General features: G+C 35.5%; 2 protein-coding genes across 2 annotated transcripts; both read left to right on the top strand.

Moving 5' to 3' along the window:
• Positions 1-1,142: 1,142 nt before the first annotated feature.
• On the top strand, positions 1,143-4,840 carry LOC137742297 (tryptophan synthase beta chain 1-like). Its single transcript, XM_068482128.1, has 5 exons — positions 1,143-1,677; positions 2,317-2,673; positions 3,213-3,655; positions 3,741-3,835; positions 4,326-4,840. Exons 1-5 carry the CDS (start codon positions 1,324-1,326, stop codon positions 4,499-4,501), a joined length of 1,425 nt encoding a protein of 474 aa, XP_068338229.1. The 5' UTR covers positions 1,143-1,323; the 3' UTR covers positions 4,502-4,840.
• A 7,033-nt stretch (positions 4,841-11,873) lies between these two features.
• Positions 11,874-12,494, top strand: LOC137742870 (uncharacterized). Its single transcript, XM_068482815.1, has 2 exons — positions 11,874-12,072; positions 12,193-12,494. Exons 1-2 carry the CDS (start codon positions 11,874-11,876, stop codon positions 12,492-12,494), a joined length of 501 nt encoding a protein of 166 aa, XP_068338916.1.
• Positions 12,495-18,028: the final 5,534 nt, after the last annotated feature.

The raw sequence follows: 18,028 nt of genomic DNA, 5'->3' as shown, positions 1-18,028 counted from the left end.
GTACAAGGCAAACTCTGAGCTCCAGGATCGAGGAATTGGGGAAGATCCCAGGTACCACCGGAACCTCCACAGTCTTCGATGGTGGCGGTGGGGATGACCTTCGCTCCATTCCTCAACCGTTGTACTAATTTGGACAGTCGTCAAACCCCATCACAACACCTGGGATTTTGGGGGAAGGGAAGGGGTTGGGTTTCTGGGGAAGGAGAAAAGGCTTGGTGGTAAGTGTGGGTATCAAGGAAGGGAAGGGTGTCGATGGGTAAGGGGTGGATGGGGTGGAGGGGATGAAGAGGTGTCGGGTGGGGAAGACGAAGACGTTCTGGTTTTTATTTATTTATTTATATATATTTTAAAATTAATTAATTAATTAAATATTTTAAAAAAATTTAATGACACGTGGCGTCCAATCATTGTCCACATGAGTGACATGTCATCAGTTAACGGGAGACTTAACAATTTGACTAACGGATGTATGAGACTATTCCAAAATTAACACTTTAGGTATGACTCTGGGACGAAAAAAGCTTCATATACTAAATGTTGAAAATCACAAAACATGAAGGTAGTAAACTGATATTTACCCTAATTTTTACTATCACTCTAATAGAAGTAGGACCTACCAACATATTCAAGTCTCATATCTAATAGAGAGAGTACAAAAAATAGTACAAAGGGGTGTGATATCCACCACTCATTTTACTTCTCACACACATTTTATTGATTTTATTTTTTGATTTTCTTCAATTCATTAGATTTGAACAGTTAAAATTAAAAGATTGTGTGTGAAGTAAAAAATAGTGTGTGAATATCACACCCCAATTCTCTACTAATTAATGAAACATTTTTTGTCAACCAAAGAAGGGTGAAAAGACAAATTAATTTTCTATCACACAAAAAAAAAATGATAAGCAATAATGTAATTTCACAAGTCCAAATTTTACTTTTTTTTTTATTGAAATATCATATACAAGTGATGTTAAAATACTTTCAATATTTAAATTTAAAAAAAAAAAAACCAAAAACAAAAATCTTCCATGTTCTCTCCCTCTCTACCTTTCTCATTATCATTTTCTAAAAAAATATGTTCATCCACAACGTAGGCAAATACTAATAAATAGTAAACAGAGCATTTTTGCAAAATTTTCGATATCCTTCCAGAAATTTCGGCAGAGAATCTGCAGATTGGTTTTACCTTTTGTCCGAGCGGTTATAAAAATCGTACTAAAAGACTCGGACGTTTCTGTCAAAAATGTACTCCAAATATTAAAAAAAACCGAAGTCTCTCTCTGTCTCAATTGTGTGGGCGTCACTTCCGAAACCTCATAAATGGCAGCAGCAGCCTCCGGTAGCGCCTCCACTACTTGCAAAACCCACTGCCTAATCGCCCCGCCGCTCGCAAAACCCTACTCCTCCTCCACGCAACTACCCTTCAAGTTCTGCAAATTTACCTCCCGCGCCACCGCTGCCCCTACTTCCATCTCCTGCACTCTCACCCGGGAATCTGCCGCTATTCAGATGGACGAAAAGAACGACAACGGCGCCTTCCAGGTTCTGCCTCGCCCCGATTCGTTCGGCCGGTTCGGAAAGTATGGCGGCAAGTACGTCCCCGAGACCTTAATGCACGCGCTCACCGAGCTCGAGGCCGCGTTTCACGCTCTCGCTGATGACGAAGGCTTTCAGGTCCTGTCAAGTTTGCTTCTTCCGTTCCTGTTTTTCTTTTCTTTTTATAAATGAATGTGAATTTTTGTTTTTTGTTTTTTGAGAATTTTGTATGAATTGGTTCGAAATTCGATTCTGTTAGTTATGGTTGGAGAAGTAAATTTAAGCGCTTGTTCGCATTGGAAATGTTTTCGAGAGAAAAAATTGTGAGAGGAATGAATGAAATAGAGCTATTTGAATCAAGTTTCCGCAATGTTTTTCAAGAATGAATCGAACTGGGAAGGCATTGTGGATGGAGAAACTCGATTGTGGAGTACCTGGCTCTGTTCAACTTTTGGGATTTGGAAATTCTCATTGCAATGTTGCATCCAATTTGTTAGAGAATTTCAATTTGTAGCAGTTGTTCTTCTGTTTACGGTTTGTTTTATTCAAATGTTTGCGATTTTTTGTTGTCGTGTGGCGTCTGTAGGAACAATTTAGGACTAATTAACAAAGATTGAAGATTGTTGTGATTGATGATTTTCTTATCTTTCACATTTTTTTCTTCAATCCGATATATTGTAGGATGCATACACTAAGTATTAAAATTGGGATGAAGATATATTTATGCTTTGGGAATTATACAGTATTTTTACTGATGAAGAATGCGTAATATTGCAGAACGAATTGAATGGAATTTTGAAGGACTATGTTGGCAGGGAGACTCCACTCTACTTTGCGGAGCGGCTGACTGAGCACTACAAACGCCCCAATGGCGAAGGGCCTCACGTTTACCTGAAGAGGGAAGATCTTAACCATACTGGGGCTCATAAGATCAACAATGCCGTTGCCCAGGCATTGCTTGCTAAGAAATTGGGCAAGAAACGTATTATTGCTGAAACTGGAGCGGGACAACACGGCGTTGCCACTGCCACAGTTTGTGCTCGGTTTGGATTGCAGTGTATCATCTACATGGGTGCCCAAGATATGGAAAGGCAATCCCTCAATGTTTTCAGAATGCGGCTTCTAGGGGCTGAGGTTTGTCATGATTCTGCAACTTCTTTTAAGCAATGCAATTTCAATTATTTAATTTAGCCTACATTTATAAGCCGAACATTGAATGTTTTACAAAACTGGATTGGACCGACAGGCGACAGATTGTGCATATGTTTCTCGATCTTTCTGTGGAATGTTCCATACTATTAATATGTAGTGTTTGTAGTTAATATCTTGTCTGTGCATATATATTTTACCTTAAAGCTCTCATATTTACAAGTAATGAAATTTATCACACATTATATCTTGTCTGGTGTGATTTAGCAAGATAGGGTTGCTGATCAGAACATGAACATCATACAAATTTTATCTTCTCTGTATACAGAAAATGTATATTCATTTTATCGCACAAATAACTGAATTTAACACTGATGACGAGTTCTTTTAAATTTGTTTATTCGTTTTCTTGAGAATCTGAACATTTTGCGATAAGGTGTAAACTGTAAATCTTTACATAAGCCAGATATATTGGTCTTATTAATCCTTTGAACTGCAATTTCTTTTCCTGTTTTGAAATACAGGTTAGACCAGTCCATTCTGGGACAGCCACATTGAAGGATGCTACTTCAGAAGCAATAAGGGACTGGGTGACTAATGTAGAGACAACTCACTATATTTTGGGCTCTGTTGCTGGTCCACATCCATACCCTATGATGGTTCGTGATTTCCACAAGGTGATTGGTAGAGAAACAAGAAAACAAGCGCTGGAAAAGTGGGGAGGGAAACCAGATGTGTTGGTAGCTTGTGTTGGTGGAGGTTCAAATGCCATGGGACTCTTCCATGAGTTTGTTGACGATAAAGATGTCCGGCTGATTGGGGTGGAGGCTGCAGGCTTTGGATTGGACAGTGGGAAGCATGCTGCAACTTTGACCAAAGGGGAAGTCGGGGTCTTGCATGGAGCTATGAGTTACCTGTTACAGGATGATGATGGACAGATTATTGAGCCTCATTCTATAAGTGCAGGGTATGACAATTAATTGGATTTTTTGTCTATCAATTTTTGTACGACTTGTAATTTATTAATTGTATGGTTTTTGTGTGGCATTTAGCCTGGATTACCCTGGAGTTGGTCCGGAGCATAGTTTTCTGAAAGACATGGGACGGGCTGAATACTATAGCATTACTGATGAAGAAGCATTAGAAGGTATACCTTGGATTTATTTTATCATTTGACTGTTCTTAATTGGTTGTTCAGTGTGGGGAAGTATTCCTGTTATGCATCATGTTGTTATTTATAGATGAATATATGTTTTACATATCGAGCATTGATGTGTTTTGTCCTTGGTTGCCATTCCATCTTAAGTTTAATGTATTGACACTGCAAAGAAGTGGAGACCTCAAATAAGCTTTGATGTTTGCCATTGTTTCATAGTAGCAGTGTCCTTGTGATGCTCGTTGTCGTAAGTCCTTTGACCATACTTATCTTTGCCTTCCGTTTGAAGCTTAACGCATGGTCCTTGGTTACATCATGACATAATCCTATAATGCTTCTACCATTCACTCATTATCCCTTATTCTTCATATTTTAACTATATTTCTGGTAGAAGGAAGTCTCCGTCTTTTTCGATTGTCTTGGTTCAAATGGATTTCTTTTCACCTTTGTACAGAATAATTTTTTTTCTTCGTCTATGCAGCTTTTAAACGATTATCTAGACTGGAGGGGATAATTCCAGCTCTGGAGACTTCTCATGCGCTGGCGTACTTAGAGAAGCTGTGCCCTACTCTCCCTGACGGGGCCAAAGTCGTGCTTAACTGCAGTGGCAGAGGGGATAAGGATGTTCAAACCGCCATCAAGCACTTGAAGCTTTAATGCTGCTGCCATGAACGAGCAAACCAAGAACCGTCTTCGTAAAAGTAAAAGGACCATGGGAAATAAAAGTTCTGTTATTTCCTCAATGTTTCATATGTAGCCGCAGTTATAGAGAAGGCTTAGAAAAGCAATATGTTTTTTGGTTGGCGGATGCCAAAGAGGCTTCCGCCAACCAAAGGAAGAACAGCCTCTTTCGGTGTTTTCTTTGAAGGGAAGTCTGCTGTTACAAATTTCTTGAAGGACTTAAACCAGTTTTTTATGTAATGTTCCAAGTTTCTTTGGTTTTGCTGTATAATGTAACTTGAATAATTTCAATGAGAAAATACACATTTCTATTTTGATCTGAATATTTGTGATGGATTGCTATTACAAAACCCTCGATAAATTGTTATCAACTGATTTTAGTCTAGAACCTTAGACCTCCTTCCCATGTCCCAATGTCATTAAGGGTTCGTCTGATTTGCTCTAGGATTCCTGTAGAGGCATTCTTGAAAAAACTTCCGTTACTAGCATCTATGCCTTTTTTTGACATATTGGAGTAGACAACTTAACGTATTTTCGCTTGCTGACCCTAATGACATGTTTATTTACTTGGAATGCAAATGAGAAGAATGAAAATTATTTCAATTTCTAATTATTCAATGCTTATTAACACATAAGTTAGGAATCAAAATGTAAGTGGGTCTGAACTCAAAATTAGAACTAGTAATACAACACTAATCCAAGAACGAGATTAAGTAGTGGATTTTTATTTATTTATTTATTTTTTTTTTTATGGAGATTAAGAAGAGCTCATCCGATATTCATTTTTTACTTCTCTTATATCTATGTTCCAGGATTCCTTAATTCCTCTATCCCTGCACACATATGCAAATGCTATTCTACGTCATCGATCTAAATTGCCTACTTGTGGCTGCTGTATTTACATGCGTAGTGCTACATTTATCATGTATCATCTCTTTAATAGAGGTCGGATCCACCAACGCATATAGATCTCATATCTATTAGAAAGATGATACAAATAGATGATAAGAATATCATTACTATGTTTGGATGAAGGGCTTTAAAATTTCTTAAAACTTGACTATACTCTCTAGGAATGCACTACAAGGATTAGAAAGGGAAACTTGAAAATGGCGAGATACAATGCATTTGAAAGATCTTTGAATTGACTAGTGTCTTTGTAGTGCATGTATAATTAGTCACTTTGTAGTGCTTAGGTTTACTGGCATTTTTAGTGCTTTTTTTTTCCTTCTAATAATTGAGTCTAGCGTTCCTCACTTCTTTAATATGTTGAGAGTTTCTCGTCCAAACATAGAGTTGACCCTCTTTTTTCTAAAGGAGATGAATCATTTGATTCAGGATTCCAAATATTTTTTATTCCATTTTGAGAAAATAAAAATTAAATTGCAGCATGGATCCACGAGAACATACGAAACATTAGCCTAAGAATAATACTATTAAAATTGCATAACCATATACAAAAATAATCTTAATGATTTCCAAAATTTTGCTATTATGTGCATCCAACACGATTTTAAATAAGCAGAAAGTAACAAAGTTCAAAGTAAATTTTATTCCCTTAATAAAAGCAATATTTGTAAGAATGAGACTAAGGTTGACACCATACACGAACGAATAACATAATTTTAATTATTAAGCTATAAATCTATTGTGATAAAGAATATTAGAGATATTGATTGCTTAAATAAGTTTTTCCAGTACTTTAATGTTGGGATTGGAGCTAGTCCTGATATGACGTATATAATTAAAGTCATGATATGGAACTGCAAGATTTTTCTTTTCGAACGTATGATGGAGGAGATATGTAAGGGATATTTGACTATTAAAATATCAATCAATTTTACCATCTTAAGAAAAGATTAAAAGGTAAGTTATTTTCTTAATTAGTAAATCATTTTTCTCTTTCTCACAATAACTAATTAAATGAAATAGTAACCATAGTTAGCTTTTTCATACACATGGCAAGATTCTAAAGCGGGTAGCGATTACTTTGAGTTAGGAGGTGAGCAAAATCGGACTTGTTACTTTATTATTTAGGCTTCTATTAACTAGGCTTGAAAACTAATGATAAGAGCTTAAAAACTTTGAATATTAATTAAAAATCATGTAATAACTTTATTTAATGGTTATGACAAAGCCCAATATTGAATCAATCCAATTAAAATGGCCCAAACATTGAATTTCCAATTTACCCTTAAATCTTTCAACGCTTGGCGTGCCCACAACCCCGTTTAACATTCCTCTTTCTTTCTAGATCTCTCTGCTATTCTCTGCCTCTATAACCTCAAATCCTTTCATACTCAGCGCGCCCACACTCATACACACGCATGCAGAGTTAAAGAGAGCAAAATTACTTTGAATATCAATAACCCAAAAAAAATATATCAGACATTTATGTGATTGAAGCTTTGACTGCACATGTTGTGCACATTTGCTATAAGGACCCGTATTTTCAAAAATAATCATATATAATTATGTGTTGTGTATGCTTATTAATTTCAGAAAGTTTTGTATTACTTCTTATTTAATCGTTAATTCCTTTATTTCATTTTTCTATACTCTAATTTACTATTATTTTGAACCAAATGAGTCCAGAACACCATTACGGTAGTATTTAAACTATATATTCATATTATTCATTTTCTTTTCCTTTTACATTATTTTGTTAAGCTGCATGTTTTGTTCTATTCTAACTGGACCAAAAACCATAGCCAATTAAAGGGCTTTTAGTTCATTCCTATCTAAGAATCTGCCGACTTTGCATGACTATAAGTAGAAACCCAGGGCTATAGAGCGGTGCGGTCTGCGAGAGCGAGAGAGAAGTGATAACTGGATAAAAGAGGGAATGTTTACAGAGAAAGATGTAGAAGCACAGAGGGAGAGATTAATTTGCTGGAAAATACAAAGTGCTAAGTTGTTTATGAGGCTGTGGTATTGAGAAGGCAACTCTTAGGGAAACAGATGAAAATGCAAGAGAGGGAGGTGTTGTATAATCAGTAAGCCACTGCTTGTTCTCGTATGCTACTTTACCGAAGGAGTATTCGGTGTCTGAAATAGGTATGATGTTCAATTCGAATTCGATTAACTACCAATTTACCAAAGTCGTGGTTGGTCTCTTCTTATGTTGTGATTCATTGTGTGTTTTGTCCACTAGTCCTGATCATAACATGGATTTTGTATGATATGATGGATTGTTGCAGTGGAGTAAATTTATTCCTTATATATATAGCCACTAATATTTAGGGCTAGTTTTATGCATATGCTTTCTTTAATCTGCTATATATAAAAGTTGTTGGTTGAATGCAAAAGACTGTTATAATTATATGGATACCATTTCTACTGCATATTTTATTAGAAGAGCTGTTGTGCAAACAGTTGTATAAATATGACATCAGCTCATCAGTTTATGAATTGATTAATTTCAAAAGAAAGCATGTTTCGATTTTAAAGGATAATGTATATGCGACCGGTTTTATATCTACACTATCTATGCATCTTTCAAGTAAAGCATCTGGTTGAAGTTGCAATTGGTAATATATACATTCCACTATCCATATTTTCATCACAAAGACTATATATGCATGTATGTATTGGAGTTAGAACCAAACTTATGGTTAACGTTTTCAAGCTATTTGCGTATATGTCTACTGTATTAATAAACCACCTTATGTTTAGAGTTGGAATGATTATATTAGCTACATATATCTACTTCGGATAAAGCAGTATTTTGATGTACTGATCCTTTATCAACTATACAGACACATCTTATTTATTTCTTAGAAGTATTTGAATCTATTTGTGTTGAATTAGTAGTCACAAGTAATTATTCAAATAGAATTAGAGTTGTGGTTGTGCATTTAGTGATTTGCTTATACATGTGAATAGGACTTTATCAAGGTGGTCGATTCTTGTGTTAATAACCTGGAGTAATGCTTTGGAATCTAGGTAGGGGAAATACGGCAGACCTTAACAGAAATTGATTATATTAAATTTTGTGAAGTATTATATTATTGTTAATCTTGATTGACTGATTGAGATTAGATGATAATTGGTTATAAGTGTATCATTGCTTGATTCAAATGTTCATAGAGTTGTGATTGTGAACTGTTGTTGGAATGTTGTTCAGTGGAGATATATGTGGAATATGAAATGAGATTATTTGTGCATCACTCGTGTGAGAATAGTTGGAAGTTTGGTGTTGAAGAAGGAATTCTGGAAATGAGGGTGGTTGGAAATATCTTTTGTGTAGTTGAGCCAAACTCTTAGTAGGTACCAAGTCTCAGGGGAGCCCGCAATGCACAGTTTCTTTTGGGTAATTTGGGATTGGCGACGAAGGGTTTTGGCAAGATGACTAACAAAAGGGGAAATTTGGATGATTGAGTTACAAGGGGGTTAGTTTGTATATTAGAACATTCGAACCACCACTGCAGAGGTAAAATGGACGGTATAGGATGTGCAGGTCCGCGTGTTTTATTATATAAATTAACGGGTAGAGATGAAGAGTATTGCATTGCATTCATGCGTTATTATCAATAATGATTTGATATTTGGCTATATGATTTCATGACACTTAATTTAATATTGTCAATTTACTGTGATAAAGTTATATCTCTACTAAACTGTTGAAGCTCAGCCCTCTATTGTTATGTAGGTTTATGAACTAAACAATCTAAGAGGGTAGATAGGATGAGAACAAATTAGATGTGAGGCTAGAATTGTACTTATTTATTTTTAGCCTTGTAAAGAATTCTGGATTTGTTTTTATAAGAAGAATTTTATTTTTCTCCATTATTTCAGTTTTATTTTATTTATGTAGGGTGCGTTTGTTACACTAGGCTATATCGGATTGGACTAGCTTCAGGGACTAAGCTGGACTGGCTTAAACTAAACTAAACTTGACTAACTTAGTAAAGCATTTGGTGCAGTGTCAGACTAAAAAACTGGATAAAATAACAAATTAAAATATTATATTATTTAATATATATCTACTAATATTTTATTATTAATTCAACTTTTTTTGTCCCTAAAAATTCAAACACACACTTCTACCTCTCTCTAGAGAGTTCTTTACTTTTGCTCCTCTTTGGTTCCATCCCCAATACTTCCTTTCCTCCCATCTTTTTCCTACAAAAAGCTTCAAAACCAAGTTTCCTGCAAAATCGTCCCCAAAGCTACCTTCTCCTCCCTCTCTGTCTCTTAATCTCTCTTTGTCCCCAACTCTCTCCCCTTCTCTATCCATTTCTCTTTGGAATTTTCTAGAGAAAAGGAACCTTTATGGGAATTTTCGAAAATAAGGTAGAATTTTTCTATTGAGATTGTTGATCTTATTGTGTTTTTTTTTTTTTTTCTTCGGATTTTGGTGGTTAGATTTTGAGATTTAGGTTGTGAGTGGGTTTGGGTATCTGGGCATGGGAGGGCAAATGGAGTTGCCTAGAAGCATGCTTGCAGACTTGCAGCTTTCATACAACATGCATACAGTTTTGAAAACGGGACTAGCAATCCCATAGTTTTTTAGGGGTTTCGCTAAGACCGGCTAATCCCATGGTTAGTCGAGGTGAGTGAAGGTTAATGCCATTAAAGTTAGTCCCAGCATGTACCAAACACGGGACTGGACTAACCCTTAGTCTAGTCCAATCCAGTGAGACTTAGCGAGGGCAAACAAATGCCCCTTTAGTTTTTAACTCACGTTTCGGATTCAGGTTCAAGTTTTTATCACCGACTTCGGATTCGGGGCATGACAATCGCCCAGATCTAAACTTGCTGTCACTAGCTATTTGGTAAACCGCACACACAAATCCATAATTTCCCTTAAAAAAGTAATATAAAAAAAAGTTTGGGAGTTTTCACCACTTGCCTCTATAAGAAGACCAGCAGGAGTAGTGGTAAAGAAAGATTTATTTTATTTTATTTTTTTTATTTTTTTTTAGGAAAACTAATGAAAAATGCTTGAAAACTTTGAGTTTTAATCAAAATGACAAAAAGGTGGTGTAAGTGAATAGTATCAAGAGTGACTTTTTAGAGTAAAAATGTCATTTTCGTTAAAAGTGAACAGTATCGGGAGTGTTTTATTAAGAATCCTTTTTTTTTTTTTTTTTTTTTTTTTTTCAGTCATTTGGGTTGAGTGGCATGAGTAATTTTGTACCTTTAATTGCTTCTTTCCCTGATCTGGGGGCTTTATTTATGATTCATATTTTTTGTTGAGCTTTATGAGGAAGCGAGTGAGTGAGTGAGGAGAAAGATAGCTTTGGTGTTGGAGAATGATGATTACTACTGCTACTAGTTGATGATTTTGCTTGATTTGGTGATAAGAAAATAATGGGTTTTGTGGTGATGGTGGAGGAGAAGAAGGCAGGTGGGCATTATCAGTTTTGACTTTTGACCATAGAAAAATGAGATGAAATGAAGTAGGAAAAATTGCGAAAGTGTTGTAAAATTGTGACAATGAATGCACACAGTGAGGAAGACTTGAAAATTGAGATGTATTTGTTGTTGTGTAATGTTTTCAAAAGTGGCAATGATTTCATTTGTTTTTGTCACGGATGTTGCTCTCTATAAAGGGCACTCTGTGTGTGATCACAATACACACTGCAAAAGAAAAGAACTGAAAGCACTAATATTAGTATCCCTCACTTCCTCTTTTTACCTGCAATCCTTTTGTGTTATAGTTTCGAAAATAGTGTGATATTTTACACCCGCTTCGCTCCTATCCTTAGCAAAGGTTATCTCTCTAATGTTTGCCTATTTATAACATGTTATCAGCACGACTCTCTAACCTTAACTAGTTCTCATCTCCATTCATCGAAAAATGCTTCCTCCAAGGATTTTCTTGTTCTTCCTCTTTTTCCTTACCTGCTTGATGTACCCTCGCAAAGAACTGTAGCATTATGCCTGCTTCTAGTTCTCAATATAACAGTTACTTATATCTTTGATTTCTTGATTGGTATAACTCCTGATTACTAATCCAGTGTTTATTTATGTTAATTTTACCATGATCGAAGATGGTTATGTATCTTCGCCCATCTTGAACTGCAGATTTAATATTACTGCAATTTTAGATGGTGTAGTATAATCGCTCACCTTGCTCTGCATATTTAAATTTTCCTACTACTTGAGTGGTGCGGTACAATCGCCCTCACTATGCTATATTGTTTCAATGAGAGTGGTGTAGTACAATCGTCTTCCTTATTAATCAAGTAAATCTCAAGCCTAAAGTTTCGAGTGCTTATCATTTTTGCCTGAAAATCAAAATGAAAAATTTGTAAGAACCAGAATTTCTAACACTACATTCATCCAGAATAAATATTATTGCAAGTTCTTACCCATCTCATTTTTCTTTTAGAAAAAGAAAATGGCGAACTTGGCAAAACTTGATTTTGTTGCTCTGGATATTACTGGGAATAACTACCTTACCTGGGTAGTGGATACCAAGATCCATTTGGAGGCAAGGAATCTTGGAGAAACCATCAAGGAGGAAAATAGTGCATCCTCTCAAGATTGGGTGAAGGTCATGATCTTTATTCGTCACCACCTTGATGAAGGATTGAAAAGTGAATACCTAACGATTGAAGATCCATTAGCCCTTTGAAATCACTAGAAAACAGTGATTCTTCCAAGGGATCATTATGAGTGGACACACCTAAGGATCCAGGATTTCAAGTCGGTTGTAGTGTACAACTCTGCAATGTTCAGAATTAGCTCCCAGATGAAGCTTTGTGGGGAGACCATCATTGAGGAATATATGCTGGAAAAGACTTTCAGCACCTTTCATGCCTCCAACGTGCTCTTGCAGCAGCAATATAGAAAGCCAGGCTTTACTAAGTACAACCAGCTGCTATCGATGCTCCTTGTGGCTAAACAAAACAATGAGCTTCTGATGAAAAATCATCAGTCCCGACTTACTGGATCAACACCATTCCCAGAAGTGAATAATGCTTCTCTTGAAATGAACATCATCTTCTCGTGGCAATAATTACAAACGAGGATGTGGCCACAAATGAGGCCGGTGGAACGAGAAAAGAAAAAAAAAATCTTGGTGTCCAGTTTTACAACCAAATTCCAAGGCATAATTCAGGCCTAAACTTCAAAAATGTAAATCGCCACAAAGGTAAAGCCCATATGAATAACACTCATAGAAATCTTGAAGAAGCCTGCCATAGGTGTGGTGGCAACGAGCACTGGGTGCGTACCTATCATACCCTAAAACATTTGGTGGACTTATATTAAGCCTTCCTCAAGGAGAAGGGTGTCAAAACCAATTTCCTCGACCAGGCTAAACCGATGAATATACCTGATCCAGTACTCGAATTATCAGGGCAATTGAACACAACCCACCTAGATGTCTCAGACTTCATTGTGGAAAGAGGGAATGAAGTGTATTGGTCTGATTGAATCATTTCTGTTTGATGTGTTATTATTATCTGAACTTGTAGTTTAAAGCTCGTATTTCAATTCAATAAAATGGCATTTGAATTTCCTTTTCTTACGAATAAACTGTTTTTAACTGTGATTCCCTTACTCAAAGAGCATGGATAAAACTATGGTTATTCTCAAAATAAGAGCAATGGCGGAGATATTTGTCTTGCAGACAGTGCAACCACGCATACAATACTTCCAGATCGAAAATATTTCTCAAGCTTGATGGTTACAAAAGTAATGGTAACAACAATATCAGGCTAATCAGATGTAATTAAAGGCTTAGAAAAAGCCCAAATCAGGTTACCAAATGGAATAATATTGTCCATACAAAATGCATTGTACGCTACTTAATTTACTCGAAATTTGTTGAGTTTTAAAGACATACGTTTAAATGGATACCACATTGAAAAGAAAAGTGCAGAAAATGTGGAAAATCTATGCATTACCTCCAATGATACCCAGAAGCGTACATTGGAGAAGTTGCGTGGTTTATCAAATGGATTGTATTATACATACATAAAGACAATTCAAGCACATACTGCCATGAACCAGAAGTTCATTGATCCAAAAATTTACATGCTTTGTCATGATCGTTTGGGTCATCTAGGATCCACTATGATGCGTAGAATCATTACTAACTCTAATGGACATCCATTATTAAGCAGACACATTGCTATCTCAAATGAAAACCCTTGTAATGCTTGTTCTCAACGGAAGTTGATAATTAGACCATCATAACTAAAGATTGATGTTGAATCCCCATCATTTTTTTCAAAGAATTCAAGGGGATATTTGTGGCCTATTCAACCACCTGGTGGACCATTTCGATATTTTATGGTTTTGGTTGATGCATCTACCCAATGGTCACATGTTTGCCTCTTATCTACTCAAAATGTAGCTTTTTGCAAGACTTCTTACTCAGATAATTAAGTTGCGAGCACAATTCCCAGATTACCCCATTAAGTTAATCCGACTTGATAATGTTGGTGAATTTACGTCTCAAACCTTTGATGATTATTGTATGACACTAGGCATTGATGTTGAACATCCTATTCCTCATGTCCATATTCAAAATGGTCTAGTATAAGCATTTATCAAGTGGCTTCAATTAATAGCTCGCACTCTACTCATGAAAACAAAATTGCTAGTCTCTGGACGGGGACATGCCATCTTACATGTTGCATCATTGGTTCAATTAAGACCTATAGCCAACCACCAATACTCTTCAATACAACTCGTGTTTGGGTATCAGCAAAACATTTCACATTTACGAGTTTTTGGTTATGTTGTTTATGTGCCTATTGCACCGCTACAACACACTAAAATGGGACCTCAGCGCAGACTAGGAATTTATGTGGGTTTTGATTCACCATCTATCATTAGATATTTGGAACCCTTGACAGGTGACATGTTTACAGCTCGTTTTGCGGATTGTCACTTTGATGAAACAGTTTTTCTGTTGTTAGAGAGAGAAAATACCGTTCCAGAAGAACGACAAAAGCTGACATAGGTTGTACCCACCTTATCTCATTTTGATCCATGAAACACTCAATGTGAAAATGAAGTGAAAATGATCGTTCACCTTCAAAGTATTGCTAATCAAATGCTAGATGCATTTAATGATGTTATGAAAGTGACAAAATCACATATACCAGCTGCAAATGCACCTGCAAGAATTGATGTTCTTATTGGACAAAATAAAGTGGCAGCGAATGATTCATCTGGTGCACACTTGAAGCATGGTAGACCCCAAGGTTCAAAAGATTCAACCCCTCGAAAGAGAAAGATGGGGGCATAACTGAATCCAAGTGAAATCATTCAGGAAAAGAAAATGAATGACAAATCCACAATTCATGATTCTGTACTTTCAGAAAAGGAAAATGTCCTTGATGAGACACATGTCCTTGAAGAGACATAAGTACATGAAAGCAAAGAAATCTCCATAAATTATGCATGTACTAACGAATTGTGGGATTGAAATGAAATAATCATCAACGACGTATTCGCATTCTCAGTAGCCACTAAAATTATATTAAGCGATGATATTGAGCCCTGCTATATTGATGAATGCAAACAGAGACAAAATTGGCGTAAGTGGAATGATGTAATCCAGGCAGAATTAAATTCCTTGGAAAGGTGAAGTGTTTTTAGATCGGTAGTCCAAACGTTGCCTGGTGTAAACCCCATGGGTTATAAATGGGTATTCACGAGAAAACGCAATGAGAAAAACGAAATTGCAAGATATAAAGCATGACTCATTGCACAAGGTTTTTCACAAAGACCTGGAATTGATTATAAGGAGACATACTCTCCTGTAATGGATGCAATTACATTCCGTTACTTAATAAGTTTGGTGGTTTCAAAAAAACTTGACATGCGACTTATGGATGTCATCACCGTGTATCTATATGGAGAATTAGATACTAACATATATATGAAGGTCCTAGAATGACTTAAGTTGCCTAAATGACTAACAAACCACAAGGTATGCTCTCAATCAAATTAAGGCGATCGTTATATGGGCTGAAGCAATCTGGACGAAAGTATAATCGTCTCAGTGAGTATTTAATCAAAGAATGATATACCAACAATGTCATTTGCCCTTGTGTGTTCATTAAGAAATCAAATTATGGATTTTCTATAGTGACAGTATATGTCGATAATATGAACCTATTTATAACCCCTGAAGAGCTCAATAAAACGGCTAAGTATCTGAAAAGCGAATTTGAAATGAAAGACCTTGGAAAAACAAAATATTGTCTCGGCCTGTAGATCGAGCATTGTGCTAATGGAATTTTGGTCCATCAATCAACTTACTTTGAAAAAATCCTAAAGCAATTTGGCATGAACAAGGCTTATCCACTTAGCACGCCAATAGTCATTCATTATTTGGACATTAAGAAAGATCAATTATGTCTAAAAGAAGATGATGAAATGGTCTTTGGTCCAGCAGTACCATATCTAAGTGCAATAAGTGCTTTATTGTATTTAGCACAATGTACCAGACCATATATTGCTTTTTCAGTCAATTTGTTAGAAAGGTATAGCTCTACTCCAACAATTCGTCATTGGAAGGGAGTCAAAGATGTTTTACGATACCTATGTGGGACAACAAACATGGGTCTATTCTACTAAGAGAAATCCACAAATGACCAGATCCTTGTTGGATATGCAGATGCTGGTTTTTTCTTTGATCCACATAAAGCCTGCTCATAAACTGGATATGTGTTCACTAATGAAGATATAGCAATCTCATGGTGCTCAACAAAGCAAACATTAATTGCTACATCTTCTAATCACTTGGAAATACTTGTTTACATGAAGCAAGTCGTGAATGTTCTTGGTTAAGATTAATGATCCATCATATCTGGAATTCATGTGGTCTACTTTCAAAGACAGACACTCTAACTATCATTCATGAAGATAATGCAGCCTATGTTGTCCAAATGAAGAAAGAATTCATGAAGGGTGATAAGACTAAAAATATATCTCCAAAGTTTTTCATCAAGAAAGAAAATAAAAGAGATCCCCTTTGGAACTTTATCAATTAATTCCAAATCAGAAAATGGCTTAATAAGCATGACAAGTAACAAAATAATTCACACTATTTTTGAACTGAACCAAAATAATCCACATTATTTCTGAAGTGAAAAATAAACACTACTTATGAATCTACAGCAAAATTACACACTATTTGTGAAATTGAACCAAAATAAAGCATATTATTTCTGGAATTACACAGAATAACTCACACTATTTCTGAAATTGAACTAAAATATCACACACTATTTCTAGAACTACAACAAAATAACCACACACCATAGTAAAATAACTCACACTATTTCTGAAACTTAACCAAAATAATCTACATTATTTCTAGAACTATAGCAAAATAACCCACAATATTTTTGGAACTACAACAAAATAACCAAACTATTTCTTAAACTTAACTAAAATAATCCACACTATTTCTGAAACTTAACCAAAATAACTCACACTATTTTTGGAACTATAGCAAAATAACCACACTATTTTTTAAACTTAACCTAAATAATTTACATTATTTCTAAAACTACTGCAAAATAACCCACACTATTTTTAAAACTACAGCAAAATAACCACACTATTTCTGAAACTTAAGCAAAATAACCCACATTATTTCTGAAGTTGAACCAAAATAATTCAAATTATTTCTGAAACTACAGCAAAATAACTCACACTACTTATGATCGGTCGCTAAAATGCGTCAGGGGTCAAATTCCATCTTCCTTGTAAAATTGGGCCCAATTATCTCAAAAGTGGTCCATCCACTACTCAATAAATTTTTCTAAGTGACGGTTACATTGATTGAGCTTGAGTTCCCCTCCAGTTAAATGATGCCACATATCTATGCAAGAGTTAGCAGGTAGAAATGTTGTTAAAATATTTAGTTTGGGTGGTTATTGTAAATTTATTAGCCAGGGTGGTAAATGACTCTACGCATAGAGGATTTAAAATGGCCCTTGGCCCAACAGTAATTTGAAAGTAAGAAATCAACAAGGATATGAGATTCGTACCTCTACGTTATAGTTCTGCTTTGAGAATTTTCTGAGTTTCTTCTGCAAATGGCAATTTTGCTTTGAGAAATTCCTAATTTGTTGTCCAATGTATGGTTCAAAAATGGGAATCCAAGATCAAAAGGAATTTAATTTGAACTTTTAAGTTTTGTAAAATGGGATTTGTGTTTGTGGAATTGTACGATTCCAAGTGGTTTAATATCCTAATTGATAAGGTGTTGAATTTCCACGCATACGTTTGAAAATTCCATTTCTCTACATTATTATAATAGTAACTCACACCCTTTCTTTAATAATCATAATTTAAAAAATAAAAAAAAATAAAAAAATTGCATGACTTGCACACTCTGTGCCTTAATTGTGGTGATGAAAATGGTTGTACGACTTGTATGCTCTGCCTTAATGGCAGTTAAAGAAATTGTACTACTTTGAAGTTACCGTTTGATGAAAGTGGTTGATACTCTGCCTTAATGGCGGTGAGATTTATATGGTACATCTTAATATTTGTGAATTGGCTAAGGAATTGGTTTAG

This window comes from Pyrus communis, chromosome 8 (genome assembly GCF_963583255.1).
Source record: "Pyrus communis chromosome 8, drPyrComm1.1, whole genome shotgun sequence".
Taxonomy (NCBI): Eukaryota; Viridiplantae; Streptophyta; class Magnoliopsida; order Rosales; family Rosaceae; genus Pyrus; species Pyrus communis.
Note: the sequence above shows the minus strand (reverse complement) of the source record. Positions and strands in the feature narration are given on the sequence as shown.